The 18,434-nt window shown below is 47.9% G+C and overlaps 2 protein-coding genes across 5 annotated transcripts; both read right to left on the bottom strand.

Moving 5' to 3' along the window:
* Positions 1-12: 12 nt before the first annotated feature.
* Positions 13-6,549, bottom strand: VPS25 (vacuolar protein sorting 25 homolog). Of its 4 annotated transcripts, XM_060203452.1 has the most exons (7): positions 6,399-6,549; positions 6,067-6,212; positions 4,844-4,897; positions 3,745-3,833; positions 2,743-2,818; positions 1,724-1,780; positions 13-652 (listed from the first exon to the last, which is right to left on the bottom strand). In XM_060203452.1, the coding sequence occupies exons 1-7, from the start codon at positions 6,449-6,451 to the stop codon at positions 540-542; spliced, it is 588 nt and encodes a 195-aa protein (XP_060059435.1). In that variant the 5' UTR covers positions 6,452-6,549; the 3' UTR covers positions 13-539. The 4 variants fall into 4 exon arrangements, with proteins under 4 accessions (XP_060059435.1, XP_007536878.1, XP_060059437.1 ...); XM_007536816.3 differs by lacking the exon at positions 1,724-1,780; XM_060203454.1 differs by lacking the exons at positions 13-652; positions 1,724-1,780 and adding an exon at positions 2,385-2,654 and having other exon boundaries at positions 2,729-2,818; positions 6,399-6,479.
* A 6,179-nt stretch (positions 6,550-12,728) lies between these two features.
* RAMP2 (receptor activity modifying protein 2) lies at positions 12,729-14,806 on the bottom strand. The gene is made up of 4 exons (XM_007536837.3): positions 14,362-14,806; positions 13,918-13,983; positions 13,331-13,442; positions 12,729-13,186 (listed from the first exon to the last, which is right to left on the bottom strand). The coding sequence occupies exons 1-4, from the start codon at positions 14,456-14,458 to the stop codon at positions 12,931-12,933; spliced, it is 531 nt and encodes a 176-aa protein (XP_007536899.2). The 5' UTR covers positions 14,459-14,806; the 3' UTR covers positions 12,729-12,930.
* Positions 14,807-18,434: the final 3,628 nt, after the last annotated feature.

An 18,434-nucleotide genomic window follows, 5' to 3' on the forward strand; every position in this document is an offset into this window, starting at 1 on the left:
AGATGCAGGCACTGGGGTTGAGCTTTTTAATATCATAAATCAGTGTACGGCCGCACCTCTTACTGCCAGGCTCTTCCTGAGCCTCTTCAGATTGCCTGGGAGGCTGCCTGCAGCCAGGGCTTCCCCCATCCCCTAGAAAGGATCCAGCACCAGACTGTGAAGGAAGTTAACAGCAGCTAAGGGGGTGGGAGAGGGAAGAGACAGAAGCTTCTGCAGGCGTGTATAAACTTGTGTGTGAACACATGTGATGTGTTAGGTTTACAGACCCTGGCTCAGGGATGATATAGGAGGGGAGTAGAGGTAGGACAAAGAGAGGTTAGTTTTTTTCTCCCTGGAACCTCAGTCTCACCCTGCCTACCCCATGGGCAGACACATGGGGTGAGTGGGAAACCCATCCCTGGAATGGAGCCCTTTTGAGTCTGGTGGAGTCACAGATCCAGTCTGTGGGGACGCTGGGTCTGTCTCCTTGTAAAAGCCCTAGCAGAGTGGGAGGTAAGTAAAGGGAGACAGGTCTTCTCCGCTAGAAGAAGTCAACGGCTCTAGAAGAACTTGACGCCTCGGCCATCGCTGACAGTGATGATCTCAGCCTTGTGCTCCTGCTGTAGGGCCTGCAGAGCCCGAAGTAAAGTTGCCTCATCCAGCCCATGGAACTCTGAACAAGGGGAGATGGGCAGTCAGGGGACACTCAGCTCCAGGACCTCTGAGAAGAGTAGTCTAGCTAGAACTGGGACCTCTCAAGGGTCTATACTGCTATAGCTACCATTCTTCCAGGCAACTCTTCAGAAGTTGTTTGTGGGTTACCAAGAGGACCATGATAATCAAGTCAACCCACTGACCTAAGTTGTATATATGCACCCACTAACAGGACCTGTCCTAACACAGTATAGCCATACCTCTGGCCAGAAGACTGACATCTTCTCTTTCCTGTTTAAAAATGGAACAGGATAGGTGGTCTGGGAGGTGGCATAGTGTGTAAAATGTTGGACTCTGATGTATAAGGTCCTGAGTTTGATCTCCAGCAGTGCACGTTATCAAAGTAATGTCTAATTAAAAAAAAAAATTTCCCTCTTTTGGTGTCTTTGTTGTTTTATTGTTGTAGTTATTATTGTTGTTGTTATTGATGTTGTCATTGTTGGATAGGACAGAGAGAAATGGAGAGAGGAGAAGACAGAGAAGGGGAGAGAAAGATAGACACCTGCAGACCTGCTTCACTGCCTGTGAAGTGACTCCCCTGCAGGTGGGGAGCCTGGGCTCGAACCGGGATCCCTGAACTTGGCGCCATGTGCACTTAACCCACTGCGCAACCACCTGACCCCCCGTAGTAATGTCTAATTTTATTCTCTCTCCTATCTCTTATTACATAAAATCTTTTAAAAATATAAATAAATAAATGGCACAGGCAAAGAACCAAAGGTCAGCTGCATATTTGGAGATATGGCAAGAAACTACCAGGAGACATGAGAAGCAGAAGGCAAGCCCTAACAGGCTCACATATCTCACCCCCTGCGGGGACCCAGCTCTTGAATTGGGAAGCCTGCTTTCTAAAGAAGCCTCCAGCTTTGCCCAGCTGGAGTGGTGGGCTGGGCAAGGTTACAGTGCTGAAGTCATAGGATGATGGTGGGAGAAGCAAGCAGAGGCCTGCAGGGTGGGGGTGGAAGGGAAGGAGGGGGCAGGGGGGGGAGAGATAGTCAAAAGCTATAAATGCTGTTAAAGCACCCAGGACCTGGCAGAAAGAGGAGGCACCCTTCTTTCCTAGTTGAGACTGGAACTTTTGGTGATCCTGGGGATAAGAATATGAAGTCAGGAGACAAAAGAGCTAAGAGGCTATTTACACTATGTAAAAAATCAAACAGCTCACAAATCCTTGCTTGGCCAGAAACCAAAGTGTTTAAAAGGGCTGGAGTAGAAATAGAGCTGTTGGCTCAATACCTTCAGCTGACACCCACAAATCTTGAGCCCTCTCTAAGAATGGAGGGTAAAAGAAACCCTGAGTCAGCAAGGAGTGAGACTTTAGTCTTAATCCCCTGCCCTGGTCCCTCCGTTAACATCTACACTAGTTCTTAGCTTTTCATAGGTCACAGAAATACTTGAAAATCTGTCCCTAGAAAAAATGCACATAACCCCTACAAAAACAAAGTGAGAGGGAGGTTCCGCATATACATTTATGTGATTTATGGAAATTTTGGATATGAATTAAGAACCACTACATTGGGGGCTGAGCAGTGGTGTACCTGATAGAGCGCACATGCTACAAAGCACAAGGTTCTAGGTTCAAGTCCCTGGTCCCTAACTGCATGGGGAAGCTTCACAAGCAGTGAGGCAGTACTGTAGGTGTTTCTCTATATAGCGCCCCCTTCCCTCTCAATTCCTCTGTCTCTATGAAAGAAAGATAGAAAGATAAAGAATGAACTGCATTAGGCTAGGGAGATAGCACAGAGGTTATGCAAAAGGACTCTCATTACAGAGGCTTTAAGACTCAAGGTTCAATCTCCAGAACCACCATAAGCCACAGCTAAGTAGTGCTCTGGTAAAAAAACAAAACAAAACAAAAACCACCTGCATTCCATACAACTTAGAAATTTAGAAGAGAAACTTTGAAAATCAAATAATGATTGGAGAGAGGATTCTGATGACATAAGTGTGGGGGTGGGGAAAATGGCATTATTACCCTCATCCTCTGTGGGGGTGGGGAATGGCATTATTACCCTCATCCTCTGTGGGGGTGGGGAATGGCATTATTACCCTCATCCTCTGTGTCTTCCCCACAAGTCAGTTCATACAGAGTGAACACGGAGTTGTTCTGGCCACTCCTGGAAACCTATGGAGACAGAAAATGGGGATTGAGTGGCCAGGAGAGTGGCTCAGTAGGAGTGTGCAAGACTTGCAAGTGTGGGCTCCCACATTCAATCCCCAGCACTGCATATGCTAGCATGCTAGAGTAGTACTGGCCTGTCTCGTGTGTGTGTGTGTGTGTGTGTGTGTGTGTGTGTGTGTGTGTGCGCGCATGTGTGTTTTAATGGGCACTGAGTATCAAAAGATACCTAGAAGGTAAACTCACCAGTTCCACTTCTATGATCCAGGAATGGCACCTATTCCTAAACCAGGGCTCAAAGTCACCTCTGCTGAGGAGTGGCCTTAAAAACCACAAACCCTACAGGTACTATATTTATATGTGTACACACATATTTAGAACCACTAAACCACAGTCGTTCACATGTCTGAGTGACCTCTCATTCTGGTTGTTTTCCTGTTAAGGATGGGTGGTATGTGTTTGTTATATTTGGGTTGTTGATGTTTTTTCTACTTCTTTCTCTCCTGGGAAGGTTTAGGATGACGGCTAAGAATTTGGAGGACAGAGTCTGTTCCCACATCCACACTGGTTTAGAATATCTCATTCATTTTGAGAATAGCTCCCTATGGGTGGGGTAGGAGAAGGGCAGCAGGGCTTCCCACCCCACCCCTCCCCATTTATCTTCTGTGGCTGGCGGCTTCAGCCAACAATAGTACTTGTGGTTCCTAATACAGCATTCTCAAAACATAGCCTCACCTAGCCTCTGGCCTACAGGCAAAGAAAGGGAAGTTCTATGCCACCAATGAAGTCTAGTCACTAAAACAGGCTTGCCTAGAAGTCTTAACCTTCTTCCCTCTGCCTCCTCCCACTATGTTCAGTCTAGAATACTTGGAATGCCAGGTATATACTGAGCACAGGTATCATTCTACTTTACCATGACTGAATAGTCTCACCCACTGATAGATGAGTTTTCCCCACTCCTCTGGCCTCCGCCACATGATCAGGAAGCTAGACTTGTTCTTATCCAACCATTCAAGGTTCCCTGTAAAACAAATACTTATGAAACTACCAAGCTCTAAAAAGAGGTCAAGGGGTGGGGGGGGGGGGCATGTGGCACACCCGGTGAAGCACACATATTAGCACGCACAAGGACTTGGATGCAAGCCTCTGGTCCCCATCTGCAAAGGGTCTGCTTCATGAGTGGTGAAGCAGGTCTGCAAGTGTCTTTCTCTCCTTCTCTCTATCTCCCCATCCTCTCTCAATTTCTCTTTGTCCTATCTAGTAAATAATAATAATAATAATAAGGACAAAAAAGAGGTGGTAAAGAGGTAAAACCAGGGCTGGGTAGTGATACACACATTATCATGTTCAAGGACCTGGGTTCAAGCCCCTAGAATCCATCTGTAATAGGAAAGATTCACAAGCAGTGAAGCAGGTCTGCAGGTGTCTCTCTTATCTCACACTCCTCTCTTTAAAAAAGTAAAACCTAGGTGGGAAAGTATAAGAGACTTAGCTTTCAGAAAGAGAACTTCAAGACTTATTTTACTGTTATAACAGCAAGACTTCCATTGTTTTCAGGTCTTGGAGCACAGATGGAGGTATTTCAGTTTTGTGTACATATAGAGAAAAGTCTGGGGAAATAGACTGTCTACTGGAGAGAACACTTTGGGTCTAAAGACAGAAAAGAGAAACAGACAGAAAGTTAAATGGAGAAGATGTGGGTGAGGAGACAGCTCGCCCCGTAAAGTGATGGACTTACCATTTATGAGGCCCTGGGTTTGAGCACCAGCACCACATGGAAACACCATGAATAGTAGAGCAATGCTGTGGTATCTCCCCTCTCTTTCTGCCTTTCTTTCTCTTTCTTTCTAAATTATGAAAAAATAAAAAGTGGGCTGGGGAGGTCACTTCGTAATACTATGCAATCATATGGACTTAAATTCATTCCCACCACTGTATTAGGAAGGAAGAGAAGACCTATATTAATCTGATTTTAGTCATACCCAACTAAAAGGGGAAAGAAAAATCAGTAGTCTTGGGAACAGAACCCACCTTTCTTTCTCAGTTCCTCTAATACAATCTGTATTGATTCCACAGGGAGTTTCCCTGATTTACGGTTAAGGGCATAGCATTAATGGGATAAATTAAATGCTCACAGTCAATCTCATGCTGAGAACCAACTGCCCTCTTCTCTGACCTCCCCCACACACATACATGCAATTACTCAACAGAATATAAATGAGCATTTCCTGGATATCAGAGGAAGGATGGTAAAGAGAAATCAGTCTGGTATAAGGAAGAGATTTAGGTGCTAGGTGGTGGCACACCCAGTAGAGCACACATACTATCATGTTCAAGAACCTAGGTTTAAGCCCCCAGTCCCCACCTGCAGAGAAGCTTCATAAACAATGGAGCAGTGCTGCAGGTGTCTTTCTGTCTCCTCTCACCTCTCACAAAAAGGGGAGAGAGCAGGGAGACACTGAGAAAAGTGGCATCGGTGGTTCAGAAGATGGCACAGTGGATAAAGCATTGGACTCTCAAGCATGAGGTCTTGAGTTCAATCCCTGGCAGCACATGTACCAGAATGATGTCTGGTTCTTTTTCTCTTTCCTCCTATCTTTCTCATTAATAAATAAAATCTTCAAAAAAAGAAGAGTGGCATCGTGCAAACAAGGAGTCTCAGCAATAACCATGGTGGCCAAGAGATATTTAGTTGCCAGGGAAATGGTTCATCTAGTAGAGTGCAGAGCTTGCATGCCTGAGGACCCACTGTTCAATCCCTGGTCCTATATATACTGGAGTGATGCTCTGGCTTCACTCTTGCATATTAAATTTTCTCTTAGATAAAACAAAACACTATTTTTAAGGAAGATATTTAAAAAAAATGAAAGGTACGATCGTATTCTCCACCCTCTGTCCTCTCACCTTCTCTTAGACTTTCTCTGTTACAGATATTTTGAGGAGAAGGCAATAACATATGATCCTTACTGCTGGGAAGGTGGCTCAGCGGGTACAGCAGTGGATTGCATGTGGAAAGCCCTGGCTGGCTTGGATCCCTAGCCCCTGAATGACAGGCCTAAGACAGGAGTGGGTGGTATTGCATTTGGGTTAGGGAGGAGAGAGCAAAGTGGCTATCCGTTACAAATACCTGTCCTTTCCCAAGTCCACTCTGAGCTGGAACCACTGTGAGTGCGGCTGTGTGTGAAGTCTGGGCGTGTGGGAAAGTATGGAAGAGCAGTGTGTGTGTGTTGGGGGGAGAGACTGAGGGAGGATACGCTGCAGCTTCACATTGTTGAAGAGCGGGCTCTCCTGAGCTTCCATCACCGTCATGCTGGACTGTTTGTGCAGGCGGCAGAAGGACAGGACGAGCGAGCACCAGGCGGCCAGCTGCTTCTGCCGAGTGTCCATGTTGGGTTGTAACCTGCCGGGGGGGGGGGGGGGGTGGAATTAGAGGGGCGAGAGGCAGCGTCGGCGGGCAGGAAGTGAGGCTGAGGACCAAGGCGATACGGTACTTTCTCCCCCTCCCCAAGTGAAGCACCGGGGATGGGCGCGGGATCCCTGGGAGGGGAAAGAGGCCCTGTGGGACTTGTCGGGGTTTGGGCCTCACGTAAAGAAGGGAGGGAAGCGATATTGCCACGGCCACTCGAAACTCATCGCCATCGTAGTAGCCCAGGAAACCCGGAACCTCTGGGCAAAGGACTTCCGGTGTCCGTTTCAGCACTTCCGGGCAGAAAACACAGCTTAAAGGTTCCGGACGCCTCTCTTGCCGTTATCCTAAAAAATCTTTGCGGCTTGGAACTGAAATGGCGAGATCAGACAGGATCTTGGCGTCAGAGAAGGGTAGTGACTTCCCCAAAGCGACACAATTCGTTAGTAGAACTGCAGGAACTTCAGGTCTCCTGACCGAGGCTTCTTTTCTTGTTAACATTAGTGTTAGTTGCCTTTGCATTTTAAACGACTCACAGTTACCCATTCTCCTCTATTTCTAGTTCCTTCGATTCTGTCATTGCTCAGGCTATTGTAGGACTCCTGGGAGCAGATCTGCAGCTTTTATCGCCAGAGACAGCTCTTCCCGTAACTCACCGCTGCCGTCTTTAACCACTCTTATACCCGTCTCTGGTCCTTACCTTTCCTAGTCCCAAATCCTAGAAACCCAGATTTAATCTGACTCCTGGCCTCATTATACTCAGTTGTGTCTCCTTGCCTCCCAAACCAGGACTGCTGCTCCCTGCCCACTACTCACCTTCTTCATTCCTAAATCAGGGAACGTTACAAGGAAGAAAAAGCTATCAATAGAATGTTCTGGCTAAGCCCCAGATTCACTACCTGGCACTTAGTACAACTGAGTAACAATTAGTTCTTTACTAACTAAATGTCACCCTCCTCAAGGTAGCGTGTCAAACTTTCACACTCATCGTATTATTCCACCTGTTTCCATCTCCCCCACCCTATGCAGAATTCTTTTTTAAATTTCCTTTTGTTTTATGTGAAGGGATACAAGTGAACCTCTCTATCTCTCTGTCTCTGCACTTGATTCCTTTCCCCCACCCAAATTATTCTCCTCCCCCTCTGTCTTCTCCACCAGAATTATCGCTGGGTCTCCATGCTTGCACAATTCTTCCTCTATTCCTGGTGGATTCTCTTTCTTCCCTCATGTAGGTGTTCCGATATGGTGACTGGTGGCTCAGGCAGGTGTTCCCAATTGGTGACTGGTGGCTCCAATCTGTCTTCTTCCTGCTCCCCCAACCCCAGCACTGAGCCGCTCTGGTTTATGGTGGTGCAGAGGATTGAACCTTCCTCTGTAAAAACCAACCCTTTGACATACCTTCATGCTTCTCATTTCCAACTTCCTCCAAGGATTCTTTGTGCATCATCTTCTTTCTTTACCTTTTTCCTGGTTCCTCTTCCATAGACTACAAACATGTCTAGATTATCCCTACTTAAAAACTTATAGTATTTTAATATTTCATTTCATTATTTTATTGGATAGAGACAGAAACTGAGAGGGAAAGAGGAGATAGAGAGGGGGAGAGACACCTGCAGCATTACTTCACCACTTGTGAATATTGACCTCCTGTAGGTTCTGGGGGCTTGAACATAATAAATGTCCACGCAATCAGGTGAGCCACCGCTCAGTTCAAAAAACAATTTACGGGAGTCGGACTGTAGCGCAGCGGGTTAAGCGCAAGGACCGGCGAAAGGTTCCCGGTTCGAGCCCCCAGCTCCCCACCTGCAGGGGAGTCGCTTCACAGGCGGTGAAGCAGATCTGCAGGTGTCTGTCTTTCTCTCCCCCTCCTGTCTTCCCCTCCTCTCTCCATTTCTCTCTGTCCTATCCAACAACGATGATATCAATAACTACAACAATGAAACAACAAGGGCAACAAAAGGGAATCAATAAAATAAATTAAAAAATTAAAAAAAAAACAATTTACTTGACTTTTATACCCTCTCAATTTCCCATCTAATCTCTAACCCTTCCCCCACCCAAATCCATCCTTCATTGTACAGAGCTCATTGTCTGCAGAAAAGACCCATAAATATTTTTGAAAGAATGAACAAATAATTCAAACACTAATCTCTCAAAGGGTTTGTGGGGGCAAAGGAACCCTCCTGCACTGCTGGAAGAGATGTAAATTGGCCTAAAGCCTGTGGAAAGCAGTCTGGAGATCTCTCAGAAGGCAGGGGCCCAGCAGTATCGGCCTGAATTAAGCACACATGGCACAAAGCACAAGGACTGGCGCAAGGACACTGTCCCCCCTTTTTTTTTGCCTCCAGGGAAAAAAAAAGAACTCTCAGAAGGCTAGAGGTAGACTTACCCTATGGACCTACATTCCCTCTCCTGGTGCCTAAGGAGCCAAACACACCTATCCAAAAAGATCTATGTATACCTATACTCACAGCAGCATAGTTGAGTGCTGAGTTAATTGTGATATATATATGTCATATATATCATATATAATGTATGTATATACACTACTCAGCTATTAAAATGGTTATTTCACTTTCTTCATCTCATCTTGATTGGAGCTTGAAGGAATCATGTTAAGTGAGATAATCTAGAAAGAGAAGAAAGAATATGAGATGATCTCACTCATTGACAGAAGTTGGAAAATAAGGACAGAAGGGAAAACACCAAGCAGAACTTGGACTGAATTTGGTGTGTTACATCAAAGTAAAGGACTCTGGGGTGGGTTGGGGCAGTGTTCAGGTCCTGGAACATGATAGTGGAGGAGGACCTAGATGGGGGGTTAGAGTGTATGGAAAACTAAAAAATGTTAACACATGTATTTTACTGTTGACTGTAAAACATTAATCCCCTAATAAAGAAAAAAAGTTTCTCAAAAGGCATCATCATTTTTGCCTCCACAACACTGCTTTATTCATGTCTTGCTACTATATCTTTGCTCATTTTCCTTTTCATATTTATTTACTTATTTTGCCTTCAGGGTTATCACCTTGGCTCAGTGCCAGTACTACAAATCCACTGTTCCAGGCAGTCATTTTTTTCCATTTTATTGGATAGGACAGAGAGAAATTGATAGGGGAGTGGAAGATAGAGAGGGAGACAGACAGTCACTTTCAGAGATGCTTCACCACTTAAGAAGCAACCCTCCTGAAGGTGGGGGACCAGGGGCTCAGACCAAGATCCATGGGTGAGTCCTTGCATTTCTACTATGTGCGCTTAAGCCAGTATGCCACCACCCTGTCCCCCTCATCCTCACTTTTATTATGATTATGATTATTATTACTATTATTAGTTTAAAGATTTATTTCATAAGAAGAAGAAAGAGAGAAAGGGAGAACCAGAGCATGATTCAAGTATGTTCTCTGCTGAGAACTGAACTCAGGACTTCACACATAGAAATCCAGCACTTTTCACAGCCATTCCCCAGCTGCATCAGCCTCATCCTTTTTCTTTCTTTCTTTACCTAATTTATTTATTTATTTACTTATTTTGAAAGAACAGAGAGAAATTGAGGTGGGGAGCTAGAGAGCATGAGTGAGACATCTGCAGACTTGCTTCACTACTCATGAAGCTGATGTCCTGCAGGTGGGGACCAGAGGCTTAAACCTGGGTCCTTGTGGTCTGGGAGGTGGTGCAATGGATAAAGCACTGGATTCTCAAGCATGAGGTCCCGAGTTCAATCCCCAGCGGCACATGTGCCAGAGTGATATCTGGTTCTTTATCTCTCTCCTCCTATCTTTCTCACTAACAAATAAGTAAATCTTTAAAAACAAAACAAAAAAATACCCAAAAAAACCAGGGTGCTTTTGCATGGTAATTCCTGCACTTCACCAAGTGCCCCACCTGGCCCCCTTCAGCCTTATTCTTTTTAAAAATCTTATCTATCTATCTATTACTGGACAGAGACAGAGAGAAATTGAGAGGGAGAGAGACAGAGATACCTGCGACTCTACTCATTAATGAAAATTTCCCCCAGAAGGTGAGGACCCAGGTCATTGAGCATTGTAATGTGTGTGCTTAACCAGGTGCGCCACCGCCTGCTGCCCTGTCTTTTTTTTTTTCTTACAGAGAGTGAGAGACAGAAAGAGATAGAAAGGATGACCAAAAGAGAGAAACCAGATGGAGAGATACCTCTAGCACTGCTTCACCAATTGTGAAACTTCCCCCTTGCAGTTGGGTACTGGGGGCTTGAAATTGGGACCTTGCACACGGTAGCATGTGTGCTCAACCAGGTGCACCACCACCTGGCCCCTTTATTATTATTATTACTTGTTTATTTATTTATTTTGCCTCCAGGGTTATCGCTGGGGTTCAATACCTGAACTACAAACTCACTGCTCATGGAGGCTATTTTGTCCCATTTTTCTTGCCCTAGTTGTTATTATTATTGTTATTGCTGTTGTTGCTGGATAGGACAGAGAAATTGAGAGAGGAGGGGGAGAGAAAGATAGACACTTGTGTACCTGCTTTAATGCTTATGAAGTGACCCCCTTGCAGGTGGGGAGCCAGGGGCTCACACGAGGATCCCTACCTGGGTCCAGGTGCTTTGTGCCATGTGCACTTAACCACCCAGCCCCCTTTTATTATTATCTTTATTTATTGGATAGAGACAGCCAGAAATTGAGAAGGACGGGATGATAGAGAAGAGAGGGAGAGAGACAGAGAGACACCTGCAACACTGCTTTACCACTTGCAAAACTTTCCCCTTGCAAGTGGGAATCAGGGGCTCGAACACTAGTCCTTGGGCATTACAACATGCGCACCCAATCAGATGTGCCACCACCCAGCCCCCAATAATTTCCTTTTTTTTCCCAATAGGACAGAGAGAAATTGAGAGGGGGAGGGGAAGAGAGGGAGACAGAAAGATAGACACAGACCTGCTTCACTGCTTGCGAAGTGATCTCCCTACAGGTGGGGAGCTGGGGACTCAAACTGGGATCCTTGCATGGGTCCTTGCGCTTGTACTATGTGAACTAACCCAGTGTGCCACCACCCGGCCCCCAATACTTTCCCTTTTTTTTTTTCCTAAGAGCATTGAACAGCTCTGGCATATTTATGGTGGCATGGGTGATTGAACATGGGACCTCCACTGCTTCAGGCATGGAAGTCTTTTGCATAATCGTTATGCTATCTCTCTCACCCTGTAATAATTTCCGGATTCACCTCCTTTTCCAGTACTCTCTTCCTCCAGGGGAATATATGCCACTTAAGATCAAGTCATATACCAACTGCACATCAGCTTCCTGTGATCACACCTCAGTTAGATGTGACCTCCTTCCTTTTCACTCTGATAATAATTGGTCTACATCTCTTGCATGGCTCCCAAATCAAAACCAAATCACTGGACCAGGCTTTCTGGGTGAGGTGCCAAAGCAAGACCAGGTATCCACAGAATAGACGAGTGTGTCCCAGGAATTTGATATGCACATACCCCTACAGAGGCAGGTATTTCAACAAGAAGAGAAGAAAACCCCTGCAGCCTGGGAGTGACACACAGGATAAAGGCTTAGACTCCCAAGCATGAGGTCTAGAGTTCAATCCCAGGCATTGCAGATAGATGCCAGAGTGATGCTCTAGTTCTTTCTCTCTCCCTGTCTCTTTCTCTTTCACAAATAAATAAATAATAAAGGGGTGGGGGTAGCAAGTGGTGCACTTGGTAATGCACGTGTTACCGTGCACAAGGACTTGTGTTAAAGCCCCACTTCCTGCCTGCAGTGGGGGGAGCTTGACAAGCAGAGAACTGGAAGTGAAGGGGACTCAAATGAAAACTGGGCCTCACTATGTCCACATGCAGAAATGGTGAGTTGTAGAGAGGCTAAGTATATTGGTATATACTTAGGGTCCAGCTCAGAACTTGTGGTTGCTGTGGAGTTCATAGTTGCTTGACCCCCTGAATCCATTGTCAACAATTGAGCTGTTTGAACCATCATCTGGTTGTTGGCTTTACTGAACACCAGGGGGCAGTATGCAGCCAGGTTGTAGGTTACCCCCTCCCCTTCCTCCCAAACCCCTGGTCCAGGACAATGTATTGATAGAATAGAGGTCAGGAACCTGGATGGGGAGTCCTGTGGTGAACCTAGTAATGTAATTCTTCAGCCCACAACCCATTCAGTCCTTAGGTCCACTGGGATGAACTCCTACTGGTCACATGGAAATTCCTATTACTAGTTCCTGGGGAGTGAACTGAGGCATGAAGAAGAGGGAAAACTCAAGGCTACCTCCACCCACTCCTCTCCAGCAGCAGTCCAGACCGGAAGGGAGTCTCTTCCTGCAGGTTTCCTGGATCTGGGTTTGGGTTAGGACAGGAAGGAGTGGAGGGGTGTGGCCGTCAGTTTAGAGGGAGTGGGTACTTGGGGGAGGTGTGGGCAAGTAAATGAGCAAAACATTGGCTCTTTGCTGCCCAGAGCTGAGGACCTATGGGAATGGCAGAGACTCTAATAAGGAAACAGTTTCCACTGGGGTGAGAAGAAGTACAGTGTACAAAAATGTTTTATTTTGAAGATTACAGAATTTTCATAGTGATATACACCCCCTTCACTTTCATTTCTACAGATCCACTGAGTGGGGGTAGGAGTGAGAGATGGAAGTAGGGAAGGGGAGGGGAGGAGTAGAAGGAGACCCGGAGATGCCAGGGGGAGAAAAATAATATGTCTGCTGAGACACTTCGGCCACCCTAGGCCTGGGCCTCACTGTCTTTACTCCTCCACACCACAAGGGTAACAAGGAAAGGAATGAGGCATATGGGGGCTATGATCATGGCCAGGAGCACATCCTCCGGAGGGTCTGAGAAGGTGAGTTGTCCCAGAGAGCAATTGGCAAAGTGGATCTGGTGCGTTTCAAAGATGATCTGTTCAGCCCAGGGGTTGGGGAAACCCAGGCCATGCTTCTCAGCATAATGTTCCAAGCAATATCTGAGGTCACTGTAAGGCCTAGGAGGTGAGGGGGAGAGGGGAAGAAGAGTGAGGGAAGGGCTGAGCCCAGAGAGAGGAAATGTCCCATCACTCACTCAAGACCAACATACTAGGAGCAGGCCCCACCCCCTGGCCCAAACCACCCTGCAGTATGGCACCTACCTTCTAATCATGGCCCAGTCGCACCAATCCTTTTCAATAGAGCTCATATGGTCCTTATAAAGCATCCAGCAGAGCTGGGCAATTTTCTCATAGTTCTCCTCCTCTATTCTCCCTGTGGGCACAGATGCTGCACATTGACCACAACATCGTCCCCTCCCTCCAAGTCCTCTGGTCCAGGTACTTCCACCTGGGAACTACTGTCTAGGTCTTCAAATATGGAAATCACCAGGAGAGCCTTGGAGAATTTCCCAAGCAAGGCATTTTGTCTGAGGGGAGTTCCAGCTCAGGAAGTGTTTAATGCCTTCCATGTGCATGACACTTCCCAGGCTCACAAGAACTTCCACATGCACATCTTCCTCTTCATGGGTTCTTCTAACCCACTGGAGAGTTGAGGCATCTTAGATCTGGGCAGGGGTCTTTGTGGGATGAGAGGCAGAAAGAGCACAAGGGATCCCGTGCAAGAACAGAGGAGACTTTAGTGGGACACCAATCGGGTATAGGGCCTGCCTGTTGGAAAAGGGACCCTCCCCATGGTTCTCCTCGCCTTAGGCCACCCTCTCACAGCCTAGAAGACTGTGAGGACCCACCTTCTGATTCCCAGCTGCCTGGGGTGGACTGAAGCTGAGCCAGGGACACGTGGGGCTTCAGGATAGCTGTAGGTAGAACAGGGAGAAGAAGGATCAAGGAGGTGCAGCCTGCAGGGCGGTGGGCGTGGGCATTGGGGACTGAGCCGCTACCCCCATCCCACGGAGAGGAAGAATAATCCAGGTTCCCCCAGGGGATGTCTGTGGGTTGAGGAGAGGGGCTGGTGTCAGCTCCTTCCTACTCCCATCCAGGCCCAAAGCTCCCTCCCTCCACACACACCCCAGACCTCCCAGGACCTCTCCGTCGGCGGCCCGGCACCCCATAGGGAAGCAGCTGCGGCCGCGGGCCGTCGGAAGGACGGCTCTGTCCGCACCCTGTCCCCGGCCCTCTCCGTCCAGTGCCTTCCCCGCCGGGCCTCCCGCCCGGGCCCGGGACGCTGCGCTCACCACCCAGCAGCAGGAGGAGGCGGAGCGCCGCGGCCGGTCGCCCAGCGCGGGTCCCCCGGAGCCCCGGGCCGCTGCGCTCCGCGCCGAGCGAGGCCATCGTGCGGCGGACGGGCGAGCAGGGGCGGCGGCGCTGAGCCGGGCCGGGGCGGGGGCGCCTATATCCCCGGCCCAGCCGCAGGAAGCCGCGCCGCTTCCTCGCGGGGGCTGGGACCGCGGCGGACACGTGGGGGGCGGGGGCGGGGGCGGGGGCGACGCCCCGGCCGGCGGGTGGAGGGGGAGTCGCCTCCCACCCGCTTGGCGCCCGCAGCTCCCTCCGCCTCTCCCGCCAGGGCCCGATCTCCCTTCTAGCACACCCTGCGGGGCTGGACAGCTCCCCTCCTCACCCCACCCCACCCCAGCCCACATTCACTTCCTGGGCTCGGCCCGGCCGCCTGGCGCCCACGACTGGCCCAGGTCCCTGAGCCCCGACCCCGGACTCTAGTCGATCCTTACTCCTTCCCCTTCTGGCGGCGAGGAGGCGGGTGCAGACCAGCTGCTCTCCTGGATCTGGCAAAAGAGGGAGGCTAGGAGCTCACTCCCAGAAATGTGTGGTGTGTGTGTGTGTGTGTGTGTGTGTGTGTGTGTGTGTGTGTGTGTGTGTGTGTGTGTGTGTGTGAAGGGGCGGGGGGGGGGGGGGTGCTGTAACTCTCCTGTGGCAGGGGGCGCACAGCAGCTGGAGGTGGGCTGTCCTGGCCCCTTCAGACTGGAGAGAAGGCCTGGGGGAAGAGATAGTGAGAAACCAAAGTCCTACCCAATCCGCACCACCCCCTACCCTTGGGGCCCAGATCAAGGAGGAGAGAAACAGAAGATTGCTCCATTATCTGCAAGAAGGTGACCATAACTCTTCAGGACCAAAGCTGCGAGAAGGGAGTGATGTAGAACGATGTGGTCAAGAAGATAGTATAGTGGTTCTGCAAGACTTTTATGCCTGGTGCTCTGAGGTCCCAGGTCCAATTCCCAGTACCACCATCAGCCAGAGCTGAGCAGTGCTTGGCATCTCTCTCTCTCTCTCTCACTAAACTAAGTAAAGGTTTTAAAACCCTACAACATGTGATTTCATTATTATGTGCACATTATTATCCGTTTTATAGAGAAATAAGCAGATACTCAGGGCAAACAGCCCAAAACTTGAGTTCAAAAGCCCTGAGTCCTAATTCTGTAGTCTTAATTACCTACAAGCTACCTCTTCTGGAGAAATTTCAGTTGTGGTCACAACTTCTGTTTCCTCTCATGTAAAACAGGGAAGAAGGGCCAGGTGGTAGTCATACTGCCTAAAGCGCACAAGGTTCCTTGCAAGGAACTGCACAAGGATCCTGATTCAAGACCCCCACCTGCTCCCCATCTGCTGGAGGTCAGCTATCTCTCTTTCTCCCTATCTTTCCCTCTTTTCTCAATTTCTCTCTGTGAATTCGTAGTTGCAGGCACCGAGCCCCAGCAATACTCGTGGTGGCAAAATTAAAATAAAATAGAGAAGCTACCCTCCTCCCCATGGTAGAACAGTGTCTTTTCTGTGAGTGGGCATTGCACAAAGCAGATCCCCGCTTCTTTTCTTAAAGACTTGCCTGAGGTCACCCAGTTGCAAAGTGACCCACACTGGGGTCCTAGGAGTTCTGATTTCTGCCATATCATATCTGTCTCTATGTCCTGGGCCAGAGTGTTAGTAGCCTGAAGCAGCCTTGGAGCTCAGGAGCTGGTTTGGCCATGACGTTCAACTCCAGACACAGCTGTCAGCACTAAAACTTTTCCTAAATCACTCCCAGACTGTGACCCTTAGACTCAGCTGCTGTTGGTGTCCCTGTTTACTGATTCCTATCCAGCACAAATATTCTTTCATGATCTTCATCTCAGGTTCTCAAGCTCTGGAATCATGGTCACTGATAATCTGTTGTCTGTGTTTATTGCTAGGGTAAAAGAAATTGCTTTAGGGACTGGGAGATAGCTCGCTCACCCTGTAGAGTGAGGACTTTACCATCCACCAGCCTCAGTACTTAATGGAAGCATCTTGCAAGAGGATGAGCTCTGTGGATGGTGGAGCAGTATTGTGGTGTTGTTCCTCCTCTTCCTCCTCATTCCCCTTCCCTTCCCCTTTTCTTTGTCCTTTCTCCTTAAACAAATGTTCAAAGAGTTGGGCCAAGAAGGCCACACAGCAGGCCATGTGCAAGATCTGCTCTTCATTCCCCAGTGATTTGCTAAAATAAATAAATAATAAATAAAGGGAGGAGGAGCTGGGGAGACAGCAGACTGCTTCTACAAAAGACTTTCATGCCTGAGGCTCCAAGGTCCCAGGTTCAATCCCCAGCCCACCATAAACCAAAGCTGATCGGTGTTCTGGTCTTTATTAAACTCTCTGTATTGCTCTCATTAAAATAAATCAATTTTTTAATCTTTTTTTAAATATTTATTTTATTTATTTATTCCCTTTTGTTGCCCTTGTTGTTTTATTGTTGCAGTTATTATTGTTGTTGTCGTTGTCAGATAGGACAGAGAGAAATGGAGAGAGGAGGGGAAGACAGAGAGGGAGAGAGAAAGACAGACACCTGCAGACCTGCTTCACCGCCTGTGAAGCGACTCCCCTGTAGGTGGGGAGCCGGGGTTCGAACCAGGATCCTTATGCCGGTCCTTGTGCTTTGCGCCACCTGCGCTTAACCCGCTGCGCTACAGCCCGACTCCCAAAATAAATTAATTTTTAAAAAGTTGTTTTAGCAGTGGTCCAGGAGGTGGCACAGTGGATAAAGCATTGGATTCTCAACCATGAGGTCCTGAGTTCGATCCCCGGCAGCAAATGTACCAGAGTGATGTCTGGTTCTTTCTCTCCTCCTATTTTTCTCATGAGTAAATAAATAAATTCTTTTAAAAACAGTTTTTTTAGCAAGACATTCAGAGGGATAAAGGAGGTATTCCACTTGGCTTAACCCTCTGCACTACAGTCCAGCCCCTTTCTCTTTCTTTTCTTTCTTTCTTTTTCTTTTGTTTTTTCTCTTTTTCTTACCTCCAGGGAGTCGGTGCCTGCACTATGAATCCACTGCTCCTGGAGGCTTTTCCCTTTTGTTGTCCTTGTTGTTTATAGTTGTTGTTATTATTGTTGTTGTTATTGCTGTCGTTGTTGGATAGGACAGAGAAATCAAGAGAGAAGGGATAGACAGAGAAAGGGAGAGAAAGACAGACACCTGCGGACCTGCTTCACCACATGTGAAGCGACCCCCCTGCAGGTAGGGTGCCAGTGGTTCCAACCTGGATCCTTACGTGGGTCTTTGCGCTTTGCATCATGTGCACTCAACCCGCTGCTCTACCACTCGGCCCCCAAGATCTTTTTTTTTTTTTCTCTTCTTTTTCCCTTTTCACCTATTTGGACTCAACTTCCTCAGTGCTCCTTCCTTGACCAAGGCTGAACCATGACATCATATAGTGGAGGCTGTTTTTCTGAAAAGAACCCAGGCCAGTTTCACAGGAATGATGTTCAGACAGCATGACTGAAGAGGACAATGGCCAAGAGACCACAGTACACGCCCAGCCGTGCTGAGAACATTGCCGGTCCCTCAGCTCCTGGAGCTGACTCATGGTTGTTGTCAGGATGCAATGCAAGATGCCAGGATTGCTTCCAGCCTCTCTACTTCTTAGAATTACCCTATGAAACCTCCCCAGGAACACTTCAAGCTTTCTGTTATCCTAGGAGGCCAGATGTTTCATAACATGAGGATGCTCTGAGAATCTCAGACAGTATGCTTAGTGCTTCATACAAATTGTTTCATTGAAATCTTAAACTCTGGGCTAGGGAGATAACATAATGACTACACAAAAGAATTTCATACCTGGGAGTCGGGTGGTAGCGCAGCCGGTTAAGTGCAGGTGGCACAAAACGCAAGGACCAGCGTAAGGATCCCTGTTCGAGCCTCTGGCTCCTCACCTGCAGAGGAGTCACTTCACAAGCAGTGAAGCAGGTCTGCAGGTGTCTATCTTTCTCTCCCCTCTCTGTCTTCCCCTTCTCTCTCCATTTCTCTCTGTCCTATCTATCATCAACAAGAATAATAACTACA

This window comes from Erinaceus europaeus, chromosome 12, assembly GCF_950295315.1.
Source record: "Erinaceus europaeus chromosome 12, mEriEur2.1, whole genome shotgun sequence".
In the NCBI taxonomy this organism is placed as follows: Eukaryota; Metazoa; Chordata; class Mammalia; order Eulipotyphla; family Erinaceidae; genus Erinaceus; species Erinaceus europaeus.